Genomic DNA, 16,163 nt, shown 5'->3' with positions numbered 1-16,163 from the left:
TTCAACTTATTTATAAAAATACGTAATGACATGGATATGGTAAGAAACTAAGCATAGCTTCTTTTCTTTTTTCTTTTCTTTTTTTTTTTTTTTTGGAGAAAAAGTTAGAAAGTACTCATACCTTAAGATGTGAGTATTTTGATTTACAAGAAAGTGGACACTTCTTATGATTTTCTTTAATAATTTATATTTTTGTTGCAAGTTCTTCAATGGTTTATAGGATTTAGAGAAAATAATTTTTAATTTTTATTTGCATATGGTAAAATAAAATTTGAGGTGTACGCTTTGCTTATTTTGCTGTAAAATGTTTTCATTAAAAACCTTTTACATTTGAAATCAACTTTGATAAAATATTTTCAGGTTTTCGGTGCAATATGTAAAACTTGCTAAGCATAAACCACCAAAATTAATGACTAAGCCACTAGAGCTGCTAGCATCGGCTGCTCGATTATTGACTTCTATCACTGAAGACTTAGACATCTAGCCACCAGATATTTTTTTTTAGGGGGGTGGGGTGGTAGGGCCACTGTGTGTTTTTATAAATTGTTTTACCTTTTCTTTTTATGTTAAAATGTTTTGCAAAAAAATTTATCAACATAAAACATTTTCAAATTTAACCAAATTATACAATGAAATAAATACAGTAAAATGTTGCAAAAATGTCTTCTGTAAAACTTTTTTTTTTTCAGCGAATAAATGGACCATAGTTAATATATAATACATAACTAAAACTAACTTATCTAATTTGCCCAATTTATCTAGTTGAAACCACCCAAATTTTCAATTTAGCCACCATTTTCGTAGGTTGATGGGTTGCCAATGGTTTGAAAATTTCCAACCTACCAATGGTGAATTAGTAAAAAAAAAATCGAAAGAAAAATAGCCAATTAATTCATTACGGAAAAAAAAAAGTTATTGAAATATACTTATATGATCCTAATAAATTTTTTTTTTAAAATTTTTAATTTGGGGTCATTCTTTGAGTGTTTTGCTCACAAGTAAGAAAGACTTGTTACCGCTGGATTTGTTGTTGTTGTTGAGAATCACTTGAAAAATCTAGGAATACAAAAATGGTATGTTGGGTTGATCCAACAAAGAAAGGCGTGAGAGTGCTCTTCAGTACTTAAATAATTTTATTAGCTAAAAATTGAACAAAACAAAACCAATGAACAGTTTTACTAGTACTCATTTTCCTTCCATGGTAGTATCATGACTCACCTGTACCAAACCAATGAATAATTGACTGTTTTATATTTCATCACAAAAAAAGAAAAAAAAAAGATTGTTTTATAAGACACGACATACGTAATATTTTCAAATCTTTATAATAAATTCTAAGTAGTAAGTTACACTGTTATTAGTTTGAATTTAAAAAATTAATTTCTTGACCATAAGTAAAAAGTTATGACAATTTACTATTTAAAATTTATTATTATTTTTTTCTTTTGAGAATAAGGTAAGTCAATTTTATTTCGACAAATCAGACGGAAAAACATCATCCAAATCCTGTGGTAGTTCTTTTAACCAAACATCTATATCAACAGTTAAAACTGCTCTTCTGGCCAGGGAGTGGGCTAAATTGTTACCCCCTATTAACATGGCAGAAACTACAAGCTTGCAAATAAAGAGTAACACTAAAATTTATTATTTAAGTGTTTAAAAAATAGTGTGAAGATAAAATTTTTCTTGTTTTATTTATTTAATAAATCGGACCAATTAACGCAAAAGTAGAATGAGTAGGTGAAGCCCACCAAAGATCAATCCAATTGGTGGGCCGGTCATTTTGAGAGTGGACATCAGTGAGGCAGTTGATGTACATGTACCACTTGATCCAATCCAGCTATGTTGACATGAGTAATTTGACGCGCTATATTGCGCGTGGAGTTCGATGAAAGCAGAGACAGAAATATAAGACAAAGTCCAAAACCCAAGAAAGTGAAGGTAACGCACGCACCACGAGCAGTTTTTTTTTTTTGAAAGGGACGAGCAGTTAGTGTTACGGTCAGTAAAACAGTCAATTCCTTTGCCTGAAATAATTTCATAACCTTTTTTACATGACTTAACTAACTAGTTTTACCGTCATAAAAAAAAAAAGAAAAAAAAGGAAAAAAAACTAACTAGTTTACCCACTGTACAGAGTCTCTGTCATTGGCCAATACTATGCGGCAATACTCCCTTCAATTTTCAGACACCACAAGAAATCCCTGAACTCCATTTTACTTTTTCAGTTACCAACTGAAACGGTAGATTCGAAACATTAAAGGAAAAGTCAGTTTGTGACTTTGCAGACCAGAGCTCCTATGAGACTCTTTATAATTGGAGGTTTTTTTTTTTGGGTGCTAAAATTCTAATGTATGGCCTTGGCTCCATTTTTCAATATCTATATTTTTTATTTGATAATAAAAAATTTTATTAACTGAGTTAGCTAAAATTTATTTCATAATTGAAGTTTAGTTAATAATGTATTAAGTTTATAAATTAAATTCAAACACAAAACTGTATTATTTTTATTATCATTGAAAAATATAAAATAGAATAGAGCTATAACAAAATGGAACCGATTGAGTATAAATTTGTTGGAATGAAAATTATTAGCATTTTTTTAAAAAGAAATAGAGCATTTGTTTAGTCCTCCTAGGCCTTATTCCACACAGAAAATTATTGTATACTCTAAATGCGTATTTCTTCTTTCTCACAAATGAATTTTGAGTCCCACAAATAATTTAATTAGTGAGATCTATAATTACATAAGAAGGAAGAGTATGCATTTATGATACTCTGGGAGTATTGTATAATTACTCTTTCACCGTATCAAAAAAAAAATTTTACTTTTTCACATGCCGTCTAATTACATAAAATAATTTTTTTTTATGTGGCCCTAAAATGCTAGTTAAAAATTTCGAATCTACGAACTATTAGCTAAAAGTTACTATAACTTTTACTACACTTAAAAAAATAACAATAATACTACAAAATTTTCACACACATATTCTTGTGGTATATTGTAGTAATCTGTGTTCACTTCAAATAGGTCGAAATTTTCAACTTGTTTGTAATTTTATTTTATTTTTACTATTATTCATAAATCTTATTACACTTTTTGATATTATTTTTGAGTCATATTGTACTATTTAGTTTATTTTCCAAATTTTTTTTATACTATCAACAAAATTTTTTTAGTTTTAATTAAATAAGTTTTTTTCAAATAAACCATTTGTTATTAATAAATAAAAAAATATTAGAGCTCATGATAAGGTTGGTGGGCTTGCCCTCGTTGTAGTTTTTTCCCCCCCAAAGTATACTGTGGTTATAGATTGGTCATTTTGGTGAGACATAGAAATACAGACAAAGGGAGCTTGTTAGGCTTTTTTGTTCAGAAAGAGAAAAAGAGAGAGAGAGTGAGAGAGATGGAGGGTGCTGGTACTGAAGCTGAGGGGCAGGGTGAAATGAATGGGGATCAGGAGATTCTAGGACCTTGTATGAGCAGCTATGTGGACCAAGAAAGCACAGAGAGTCACAGATACTACCTAGCTCGCAGAACTGTGCTGGAAATGATCAAGGATCGAGGCTATTCTGTACCCACTTCAGAGATCGAGCTCTCTCTCCAAGACTTCAGAGCCATTCATGGCCAAACTCCCGACATTGAGCGCCTCCGCCTCTCCGCCACTCATCGCACAGACCCTCTCAAAAGAGTAATAATGCTTTTCTGGATTTGTCTTGGTTTTTCCAATGAATCAAGTTTTTTTTTTTTTATTCTTTGTTTCTTGTGTCTTGGACTAGCAAATAGTTATAGCAGTAAGCTTTTTCTGGGTTTGTCTTGGTTTTTCGATTTAATGAAGTCTTGGACTAGGAAATAGTAATAGTACCGTGCTAGAAATATGGTTCAGTAAGTTCAGTTTCTGGTGTTTTTTGTTTTTTGTATTTTTTTGGGTGCTAAATGTTTAGTTTTCTGTGTAGGCTAGGCATTTTGTTTCTTCATTAGGTGAACTTATAAATTTGCATGTATATTCATTGGTAAAATAAAAAATAAAAAAAATATAAAAAAAAAAAACCAGAAATTTGCATGTACTAGTAAATACTAAAATAGTAATGGTGTACTAAAAATACGATTCACTTTGTAAGTTTTAGCCTTTTTTTTATTTGCGTTTCTGATTGTTTGGTTGCTGTGTATGCTAGGCACCTTGTTCTTCATTAGGTGAACTTCAAATTTGCATGTACAAAATAGGTTTTAGTTTGGAGGATTTAAGGATGAAAGGAAACTCCAGATTGTATTAAAAGCACACTCAGCTCAGCTAAATTAGTATTTGTTTTCATGTTCATGTTGAGGTTTGTTGCATTAGTCATTCTCACCCTCTATTTAATTTGCCTGCACTTTCTTTAGCCGCACTAAACTCTTCCTCTCATTTTGAGCCCAATTTGTTGTACCTTTAATTTGGCTAGAAGCTAATTTCATCACCTTTCACGCCAACATGCAGTATGTGCCATCTGTTTCTTGTGGTTATTTTTTATAAACTTCAGTATGGATTTTCATAGTGCATTTGTTTACTTTGTTTCTGATATATGGTACAGTAAATATAAATAGCATTTGATCATGGTGCAAATTGGTATAGATTTTGTTGTTAATTCTGTTATTGGCTAAGATTTTCCTGCTTAATTTTTGAGCTGTGTTTCGTTTTAGTCTTTTTCTTTGGGTGTAAGTACTGGTGTTTGATGACAAAATGTAATGCTAGATTGTCTTGACATGAGAATTTTTATTGAACAGAAATGAATTATTGATAGGCTTAACACGCCATTTGTATTAATAGAAAACCCTATGTGAAGATAGCTTTCCGCATTTTTCTGTATTTGGTAGTATCTGAAAAAAGGAAAACTATTTCTTAATTTCCCTTATCTAGCTTGGCATGAGATAGAGTTGTTTTCCACTAAAATTTTTTGAAAAACTATTATATCTCACGCGAAGCTAAATAAGAGAAGTCGACAAATAGTTTTTTGACTCATTTTAAGGTTACTACCAAACATAGGAAAATGAGATAGTTTTCTAGGAAATGCTTTTTAAAAAATGATTAATTTTCCAGAAAATATTAAAGTCGAAACAAACAGAGTGAAGTGTCAGAAAAAAAGGCAGCAATAGGAAATGTTGTGTTATTTATTTTTTGGCACTTTATTTGCTTTTGAGATTTGATTTTAGTTATACATCAAGCAGTCCTTATTTGATAAATCTAATGATGGTTTTTATTTTCATTTTTAATTGCAGATTTTGGTCATTTTTTGTGGCCCAAGTATGGTAAAAGTTAATTCGATCCGTCTCATTACAAGTCAGATTGCCAACAAGGAGACTTTAAGTGGGTTGATATTAATAGTGCAAAACCATATAACAAACCAAGCTTTAAAAGCTGTGGATATTCTTCCATTTAAAGTTGAAATATTCCAGGTTAGTTAGCCCTTTGCCTTTTAATATGCCATCTAGTGTCTTGATCTACTTATCCTTTTTCCGTGGTCTGGTTTCAGAAAACTTAGGTTTTCATGGGTCATATGCACTGTTGTTGTGTGTACACACTTAAAATCTGGTGCTTTCTTTATCACTAAATGAGAGTATATGATATAAAAATTTAATGTAAAATTTTATTTTTTTGACCACGTAGAAAAAGTTGTCTCCACATTGTGCCTTCAACAATCTAGAAAGATACTTTTTCTAGAACCAAATCTTCTATTCTTCAAAGTAACATAGAGTTCCTAAACTACTGTTGGGCACCTCAGGTCAAAAAATTAATTGACCAACTTGTTCTTCTTACAATGTACAGTTATGGATGTTTAAGGCACATATAGATCCCTGTCTTTTTTTTATTTAAGACCGAAAAGGACCGCATTATGTGGCTTTGCGTACATGAAGTTCTTTTGAATATTCTCACTTTTATTAAACTTGTTTACTAATCCTTGAGTCTGAAGTTAATAATCTAATACTTCCAAAAGCTTGAGTTGATGGGAAATGTTAAATTTAATCATTTATTGATCTCATTCGTCAACATTTTCACGATGGGTTTGTTTTTTGTCAGATCACTGACATGCTGGTTAACATTACTAAGCATGTGTTAAAGCCAAAGCATCGCGTTCTGACTGACCAAGAGAAACAAAGGCTCTTAAAAAAGTACAACATCGATGAAAAGCAGGTCAGTTCTTTATTTTATTTTATTTTTGGACAATAAAATCTAGAAAAGCACTTAACAGTAAAATTAAAATAAAATCTAGAAAAGCTACAGGGAAGATATCTCAGGAAACAGAGCTTGTTTGATTTCTTTGGTAAATCTGGCAGTGGATTATTGCTTTGTGTGTGTTTATAATCAAATTATTTTTTACATCAAATGTGCTAATAAGAGCATATGTGCATCCAATGTACTTGTATTGATACTTTGATTTCTGGAATAGTCATGCAAATATTTAATGCTTCTTCAAGACTACTCAATTCAACTAACTCTTGATCCTAAGCCCCATGTAAATGGGGTTGCCTTTTGGAAGGAAGTGGATTAATTTTCATCATCTAATTTTTTTTCCACAATAAATGGATTGTATGGTGTGCCTAAAAATTTTTGTGATTCTTTGGTGGATAGGCAGGGGAAAATAAGAGGAAGACTTAAGAATTGTGGCTATCATAGGTGTATTGCTTTATCTTAGTTTAAGAAATTGTTGTATTATATATATATATATATATATATTTATATATATATATTAATTGTGGACTTGTTTGGAAATTTTTAGAATTATGAGATGGTATATTATGAATTATGCTAAAGCAGGAACAACAATTTAGCATATGATAAATCTGAACTGCAATTTGCATTTCTCATGCTATAAGGGTTTGTGGTACAAAAAAGTACATAGTAATGGTACTTAGCTGTAGTCATTTGATTGACAATAGGACATAAATTTTAGTGACCTCATATGGTCTCAATGGTGCTATGCAGAAATTTCATATTTCCTGTCAATGTTCTCTGTTTGTTTGTGAAGGAAGAACATTTTTACTATTACCAAACTTTCAGATCTGAAAGATCTATCTCGGTTCAGGATTTCGCCCCAAATATATGGCATTCTCAATGCTTCTACCCTTTCAAGTAAAATATACAGTATGTTACTTCTCGGGGTGACCATGTATATCACAAATCTCCTGAAGTGCTTTTAAATAATGTAAAGAGTTATTTCTATTGTTTCATTCTTGCTATCCTTTGTTGGAAATGTGATTCAAATTTCATATTTCCCTCCACGACAATTGCTGAAAACCTTATTGGGGTATTTCCATCTTAAGCTACTCTTTTTATAGAATTTATGCTTTTGAACCGTGGAATGAAGTAACTGCTACAACTGCTATATAGCAGTATGTTGGCTTGGCTGGGTGCACTACAGGATTTTATCGTCTAAGAGTGGGGTATTGCCATCTTGATCTGCTCTTTGTACCATCTACAAACCATAAGCATAGCACAACTGAAGGGTGAAAATTGATTCTAATCCCCAATAAATTAAACGTTTTCCTCTTTGAAGCAGGAAGCTAAGAAATCGATTCAATTTCCATTCTTTGGGCTACGAGAGTTTGAAAACTTCCATTATGTGAGGAACTCAAATACTTGGGTGCATTGGTATTGCATTTAGATTTGAGGATTTAAAATCAAGGAAATCATTTAACCATATTAGTATAAATTGCTTCATCAAAATTCTAACGACAAACATATGATGGATTTAGGTTACGAAGGTTTGCCTTGATTGTATCATGAATCTGAACTAACATCTCATGCCTGATCATTTCAAACTCATATCAGTAAGGCATAATTCTATCCATGATAAAATCAATGGAAGAATCTTAGAGTTTTCTTACTCAAATGAAACCATTTAAACAGATAAACTAAATTCAAACATTCTGTTATAATAGTTTCCTAAAAGGCCTGACCCCCCCAAAGAGAGAGAGAGAGAATACATATAAGGAATGTTACTTCTACTATTTTATAATGCTTTCTCATCATGTAAAGTTGGTTCATGGTTAAGTTGTTTCTGTTTTAGCTTCTTAGTTTGGGGATGGAATTGATAATCCTTGAGCTTTCTTTTGTCTGACAAGATAGAAATGTTACAGTTTCTTCTTAATGCTGATTTTGTTTCTTCTGATGGTAATTGATAATAAAATAAGGCAATGAACTTATGCCTTTAGGTTGTGAATGTCGTTTGTTGGCCAACACAAAGTTGACATTGGTATTATTAATTTAGCCAGCATTTAATTTGTTGTCTGCAGTGTCTTGATATTTGTAGCCAATAGATTATGCCAAAAACTTATCACTTCCCATTTAAGGCATATGAATTATGATTATGTGTTGATTTATTTAAATTGCTCAAAGTCAGTGTTATATTTCACTTTGGTTTTCTTTCCTCAGCTTCCTCGAATGTTGCAAAAAGATGCAATTGCAAGGTACTTTGCCCTTGAGAAAGGGCAGGTGGTGAAGGTTACCTATGGTGGTGAAATCACCCAGTCGCATGTTACTTACCGATGTGTCTGGTGATGCTGATGGCTTCTTTAATTCAGTTTTCTTATGTATCTTCCTCTTTAAGTTCTCTTGTATCATCTGATATATGCTTTATGAACGCTTCAGGTCACACTACCTATGATGCTTGGTAGTGATGTGTGCTTTATGAAACAGTTTGGGTTACTATGATCCTTTGTAGTTCATTAACAGTCTTATTTTCATGTCAATTTGGATCTCTTAATATGGTTTACTGCTTTACAAAGATTTTGCATCCCCAGTCCTAGCTAAAACGCAAGGCATAGCAAATTGAAGAAAAATACTATATATATTGAAGTTTTTAGAATGTCTGTTAAATGATTAAATTGATTATTTTCTAACCATTCCAAAATCAACCATTTATGATTTTGGAATGGCAAAATGCACCCATTGGTCTAAAGATAACTGTGAACATATTAAGCTTTTTTGTTTTCTTTTATATTATAATTCAGTTGTTAAATTGGGCATAATGATCCATGTTTATTCCCAAATGGCAGGACCCATTCTGTTCTCTATTCTCAGTTCAGCTAATGAAAAGATTTAGCAGAAATTTGTAATGTGAAGCTTTTTGAGATAAGACAAAACTTAGGTACAATTTTTTAAATGTTTTACTTTACATTTTTTTAATTAAATTTAATCACATAGTTGTAATGGCCATTGAGTCATATAATTGAATTTAACTGTCTATGAGCAAAAATAACGTCTAATACTGTCATATGGTTGAATTTAATTGGTGAAAAAAATTAATGCTTAAAAAAATTATATCTAATTTTTGTCCCATGAAATAATCAATGCTTAAGAAATTATATTTAATTTTTGTCTCTTTACTTTTTTTTCTTTTTTTTTTTTAATACAATGGAGCGTTCAAATGTAGAGATGTATTACAATATTTTTTTTTTTTTTTTTTTTTTTTTTTTCTTCTTTGGGTTTGTAGCTTAATTGGCACATTTCCATGTATAAAATGCTTAGGGATCTAGGGTTAAAAGAGTTCAAGATGTGGGGTTAATAGCATATTTTAATTATCTAAAAAAAAAATGTAATATGGTGTGTTATAAGATGCATTTGTAGCAAGGAATCTATATGAAGGAAAATACTATAGAAGATAAAAAAAAAAAATGGCTTCAGCTAGTACAAAGTACAAACTAGAGTAATTTTTTTTGCTTCATAGTTCATATCCCAGCTGAACATGGCATATGACCTGATTTAGGTGATGGTCTCTCTTGAACAAGTTTTTAAATTTAAGGAATCATCAAACTTGGCTTGTGCATTCATGAGTTGTTTATATGTCATTATCAGAACGAAAAGATTTCTGAGATACTTTTCTTACAAAAGAATCTATCCATAATGATGTAGAATACTTATATCAAGAGATATATGCAACGTATGCATATTTTGCAACAGATGCTGCCACATGATCCCGTTTGGTCATGTGATTTCACATAGAAAACTAAGGGGCTGTTTGGATGAAAAAGAATGCTCACTCATCACTTATCACTGAAATATCATCACTTATTACTCATCACTTATCATTAGGGGTGTGCAAAATATCCGCTTAACCCGCCAACCCGTCCGACCTGCAACCGACCCACCCGCCATGTGCGGGTCATTAAGTTAGGTGGTTTGGGTTGGGCGGGTTAGACCCCAAAAATTGCGGATTGGATTGGGTTATGGATTGAAAAATTGCCAACCCGCTACAATCCAACCCGCCCGCTTAATTAATAATTTTACATACATAAAAAAAAAATATTAGTTGAAATTGTTAAGTATTTAAAGTTAATCAATTCACCTAATAAATTTTTATAGCTAATTAATCATCAATTCCCTAAACAGAATTAGCCTTCAAAAAATTCCTTAAACAAAATCTGAAAAGTCAATATTGAAACCCTAAACACTCTTACCTACCACCCACCCCATTTACTTCAGCCGTATATACATTATATTTATACTATTGGTATTTATACGCTCTAAGTCTCACTTTTTCTTCTCACTGCCTACACCTTCAGTTCAGCCACTGTTTTGCCTTTTTTCTTCTTTAACCTTTTTGAAACTTATTTTATATCCTTTCAACTCTTCACCGATAGCACAAAGGTAATTGCTTATTTGCTTTCTTGTCTTGTATTGTTTAGTTTTTGTGTCTTTCTTATTTCAGTTTCCATCATTTGAAATATATATAATATAAAAAGTGATAATAGAAACCTATTTTATATCCTTTCAACTCTTCACCGACAGCACACTTGATATTGCCAATTTGCTTTCTTGTCTTGTATTGTTTAGTTTTTGTGTCTTTCTTATTTCAATTTCCATCATTTGATTAATTTATATAATATAAAAAGTGTTAATATATTACATGCAAAGCCATTCTATTTCTGGCAGAGGCAATTCATTGTATATTCAAGTATTTATTGTTCATTGTATATTCAAGTTAATATGTTATATTGTTATATATTACATATTCTTACGGTTCATCTTATTCTTTGTCTTTGTCTAATTTTTTTAATAGGTGAGTGGTACCAAGCTTGAAGTTGATTGATGAAGTCTATTTTGTGAAGAACTTTTGTTAGAATTGAGTTTATTTTCAGTGGGTTTAATTTGATTACATTATGGCTTTTGAGATCATACCATTTTGAAGTTTATTTGTTATGTTGGTATGTTATTATTTTGAATCCTTGATGTGACTTTGGGAATGTTAAGACTTTGAGTTTGTTGATTTAATTATACTATTTTTAAATTTCCTAAGTTGTAAGGCAGAGCCTACTTTTGTTAGAGATGATATATCTCTTTTTCATTGACTCTATGTTTGTGTTGGAATTGAGATTATTCAATGAAATCTACCTTTAGTTTTTTGTGTGCATTAGTTATATTTTGAGATTATCAATAACAAATTGTAGTTTGTGATAATTAAAAAAAAAAAAAAAACGTTGTTAATGCCAACTGGCCTAACCCGCCTAACCCACTGAGTTGAAACCGCCAAAATTTGTAACCAATCCGCCGGATTTAGACTTTGGTGGGTTGGTGGTGGATTGGAATTTTCCCAACCCGCTAGTGGCAGATTGGATAGAAATATTGGCCTTTACCCACCCAATCCGACCTGCGCACACCCCTACTTATCATTGAAAAAACCCCCAATTCCCTAAGGTGGCATGTTTGGCACTTGTTTCCAACTTATGATGACTTAAAAATTTTTATTTTTTTGTGGGACCCACTACCTGAGCACCTTGTTAGGCTCACGGTAAGCATACCCGCGTAACACACTAGCCCAAAGCCATTTCATTTATTTTTCCCCTTCAGCCCTATTATTCTCCCAAAACCCTTGACGAACCTAGTAAAGGAAATCCACCATCACCCAACATCGATCTCCACGTCACCTAGCATTGCTTACCTCGTGCCCATTGTCACCCAACGCCGCAAGATCTCCTCCGACATGTAGCAACAGCACTGATCTCATCCATCGTGACCCAACAAAACCGATCTCTTCCAACATTTAGATTTCTAAGGGGTTTGACTTGATATGTTTAGATTTCTAAATTTAATTTTACTGGGTTTTGTTAGTTTCTGTTTAGTGCTTAATCTGGGTTTTTTGAGACCTAAAACATTAAAAAATGGCTTGAGCTTGGGGTGGCGTCATGAAGAACGGTCTAAGTTTTGGGCGGCGTGGGTTGGCTAAGGTGGGGCTCGGTGGGCGTGGTTGGGCTAAGGGTGTGCGTGAGGAGGAATGAGTGTTGTGAAATTTTAAAGTACTCGCAAGTGTACGAACCGTACCGAGGTATAGTTGGATAAGAACGAGGTCGAACCTACAGGGACTTGTATGAATGTAGGAAAATTAATTAAACCTTAACCAAATTAATCCTAATCTAGTTTAAATAAAAATTGGTTGGTTGCAATAAAATAAACTGAGCAAATTATAAAATTAAGCAAATAGTTAAATTAAGCAAAAGATATAAAACAATAAAAAGATGTAAACAATCAAGAGAAAGGAATTAAGGTTTTGGAATCCGCTTTGTAAGTCATATCAGCATATATTTATGATCATTAATTTTTCCCAACTCACTACATGATAATCTAGAAATCAATCTTGTTATCATGGAAAATATCATCATTTAAACCCTTATTTTAAAAATCAAAAGCATGTTCTTCTTCGCTTCTTAAGTATAAAATCAAATCATAAATTGTATCCGTAGTCAAACAAATCACAAGATATATCCGATTTTATAATCAAGAATTAATAAACCAAACATTCAATTAATTAAGACAAATCCTAAATCATGAGAAAAACATGATTGAACTCATATCTAGAATCCCATCTTAGTCAATTGATATGAAGCAAGAACAATTTAAATCATTAAAGAACAATTATTGTGAGAAAAATCAAATCACATAAATATTACCAATAATCCTTAACAAGGTTTCATCCTCAACCCTAATTATAAATTTAACTACTCATAGTAATTGAAAGAAAACATAAAAATAAAATACTAATCATTAAACTAAACAAATAGAATAGAGAAAGAAATAGTCACAGTGCTAGAGAAAAGCCATAGACAAAAAGAACATGTTCTGCTCCTACGCACCAGTCCTAGCCGCAACCTCTACATGTTCAGTCCCCTCAGCCCTAGCACTAGCCTCCCTGAATTTTGCCCTAAAGAACCTTTAAATAGGTTAAGGAATCCTATTACAAGTTGAATTCCCGTTTGGAGAAAATCCTAGATTTTTAGGCTTCACTTAACCGACTATTTGGGCCCATTTAACGTCAGAATTTGGACTTTTGATGAACAACAAAGTTGTAGCCCTTTAAGTTATCGTTCCAGCCCAACTTGAATCATCTCAATTGGACATCTGAGCCGAAAGTTATGCCAAAAATACTAACTGATGCGCAGTCTGGAATCCTAATCCGAATTGGACTTGGATTTGGCGCAAATTTCCTTTGATTCCTTACTCCAATTGGACTTAAATTTAATTGGGTTGGTCTTTTCTTGAATTAATGCCTGGCTGGATGTAAGTTGGCTTGATTCAATTGGCCTAGCCCCACTTTGCATGTAAAGCCCTTGTTACCTACAACACAAAGATATTATATAATCAGTCATATAATCAGTCACAAAATAACATAAAAGTAAGGCTAAATATGTAGATATGTGAGTACTTTATTGTATATATTTCATACACATCAATGAGGTTGGATGTGTTTTGTGTTTGTGTGGTTTGGAGTTTGTGGTGTGAATTACAAAGGAGTTGTGGTGCTGAAGGAACCGTTGGTGGGGTTGTGAAAAGTAGTGCCTGGAAGTGACAATACTCTAACTGTGGGTCCCTCATATGTGTGTATTTACAAAAATGCTATCATAACTCAGTTTCTATAACTCAAAAACACCTAAAAGTTGTTTTCAGTTTTGCTAACTCATTACTCAAAAATTAGAGAATTGAGTGATGGAAACAAAACTTGAAAACAAATCCAAACAAACTTTCTCTCCGTGAGTCTTACCATTTTTGAGTGATGAGTGATGAAAATAGGATGATAAGTGATAGAAACACCAAAATCCAAACAGCCCCTTAGTGATTTTTTTTTTTAAAAGGGACAAATTTTATCTCCTCAAATCCACCATATGACAAACCTTTTGTTTTACATTTTTCTTTTTTAGAAGACATTGTATGGAAATTCAATCAAGATTATTCACGCATATTTTTTGTAACATGAGTCATGTGAATCACTTAAATAATTTGACCTTGTTAGTTTTATGAATCTCTATGTAATGAATTGGACAAAAATTCCTACAAACCTATTTAAATGGAGCCATATACACTTTTTTTTTTTAATTATTATTAATAATATATTTTATACTAAACCCGCTAAACTATCAAAACACATGATCAACCTCCCAATTTTCAAAATATGTTACACTTAACCCCCTACCACTTGTTTACTATTAAGTTCGATGAAATTTTTAGTCATTAAAACCAATTTACCTTTGCTGGTAATTTTTGGTTTTTAAAGGGGGTAAATTAGATTTTCAATACAAAATTCCATCATACAATTTTTTTTTTTTTTTTTCATTTAACCTTATTATTAGAAGAATTTTGTTAGTTGACAAATTGAGAAAAAAAGTGGAAAACTAGCATCTCGAGTTTTTAAAACTCGAGTTCAATAGCAAATCGAGTTTTAAAAACTCGAGTTACAGAGTTCTGAGACAGCTGATGTGAATAAAAATTCCACGTGGAATCTATGTGGAACTCGAGTCTCTAAGACTCGAGTTCTAGTCAACCCCACAAATGTACCTGACTTTAGAAAGAAGAAGCTCTAATCAAGAACCAACCCATCAATTTCCAACAAATGTTCAACCCTTCAAAACCCAAAAAGCAACAAGACCCTTTTCAATACAAACCAAGACAACAAGACCCTTTTCAATACAAACCAAGACAACAAAAAGCAAGCAATGCCCACATAGGTATTAGACCAGCCGAGGCAATTTTGGTTGAAAAATCAACAAAAAGTCTCAATCTTGTTCATCTCTCTTCCATAGCTTTTTCTTTCAAATCATTCACATATTTAAGAGTTGTGTGTAATTTGTTCAGATCGTTTGCTCGGTGATGGAGATCGTGAGCTGTACCGTAGATCGACGATCGGGATGTGCTTGATGGAGATTGGATTTGTGTGTGTCGTGGGTCTTCTTCTTTGCTGTGGATCTTCTTCTTTCTTTCTTTCTTTCTTCTGGGTTTCCTTCTTTCTTCTGGGTTCTTTCTTTTTATTTTTGTTAGGTTTGAACGATTTTTATATTTGTTTGAAATTGAGTGTAAAAAACTTGAGATTCATTTTTTTAAACTCGCCTGTTAAAAACTCGAGATCTATGTGGCATTAATGTGTCCAACTTAGCAAATTCAGCAAGTAGGAAGCGAGTCTTTAAGTCTCGAGATTTATATGGAACTCGAGTTTCTAAAACTCGAGATGCTAGTTTCCAATAATCTTTTAAACTTGTATTAACTTACTATATTCTATCCCTTCACAATGTTAGTCTGCAAATATCCCCCTAAAATTGATGGTAAAGGAACATTGAAACATGATTATAATTTTGGGGGAGGGAGGGTCAATTGTGCATTTCGATAGTTCAAAGATTTAAGTGTTTTCAGTGTGAAAGATTAAGATGAAAAAGTATACTTTGCCCCAATAACTATCCTAACTTTTTTTTTTTTAATTGAACTATCCTAAGTTCCTAATTTAATAATTTTACTAACTTAATCAAGTGTTTTGTAAGTCAACCAGTTGACACTTCATAATATTTTTAATAGAGACCTCCATAATTCAAATTGTCCTGTCCAATGTATACCAAATAAATTTAATTTAATACCAATCAAGTTTAATACTTTTCAAAACTAACTAGTTTGCTCCCTAAAACCAACTTAATCCCTACACCGTTAGTTTTTTTTTTTTTTTTTTTTTAATTTTTTAGGGACTAAACTGACTTTAGAAACCAAATTGGTTAGTTTTAAAAAATTTTAGACCTGATTAACATTAACCCAACCTCAGTGGTGTAAATGAAAATTTACCCTTTAATTTAATTATTAAATAAAAATAAACTATCCTTTAATTAATTAATTTATTATTTTATTATTTTACAATTACGTTAAAGAAAAAGTTCTGACCGA

General features: G+C 31.9%; 1 protein-coding gene across 1 annotated transcript; it reads left to right on the top strand.

Annotated features, from left to right (window-relative positions):
* Nucleotides 1–3,317: 3,317 nt before the first annotated feature.
* Nucleotides 3,318–8,762, top strand: LOC115951243 (DNA-directed RNA polymerase V subunit 5A). Its single transcript, XM_031068428.1, has 4 exons — nucleotides 3,318–3,692; nucleotides 5,255–5,431; nucleotides 6,054–6,167; nucleotides 8,409–8,762. Exons 1-4 carry the CDS (start codon nucleotides 3,408–3,410, stop codon nucleotides 8,532–8,534), a joined length of 702 nt encoding a protein of 233 aa, XP_030924288.1. The 5' UTR covers nucleotides 3,318–3,407; the 3' UTR covers nucleotides 8,535–8,762.
* Nucleotides 8,763–16,163: the final 7,401 nt, after the last annotated feature.

Source organism: Quercus lobata, chromosome 7, assembly GCF_001633185.2.
Source record: "Quercus lobata isolate SW786 chromosome 7, ValleyOak3.0 Primary Assembly, whole genome shotgun sequence".
NCBI lineage: Eukaryota > Viridiplantae > Streptophyta > Magnoliopsida > Fagales > Fagaceae > Quercus > Quercus lobata.
This window is presented reverse-complemented; position numbering and strand designations above follow the sequence as displayed.

Bases quoted from the DNA above. Each gene is read 5' to 3' on its own strand.
- LOC115951243 (XM_031068428.1), top strand. From the start codon at position 3,408: ATGGAGGGTGCTGGTACTGAAGCTGAGGGGCAGGGTGAAATGAATGGG. The intron at 3,693-5,254 runs GTAATAATGCTT...TTTTAATTGCAG, and splicing joins GCACAGACCCTCTCAAAAGA to ATTTTGGTCATTTTTTGTGG. The intron at 5,432-6,053 runs GTTAGTTAGCCC...GTTTTTTGTCAG, and splicing joins TTAAAGTTGAAATATTCCAG to ATCACTGACATGCTGGTTAA.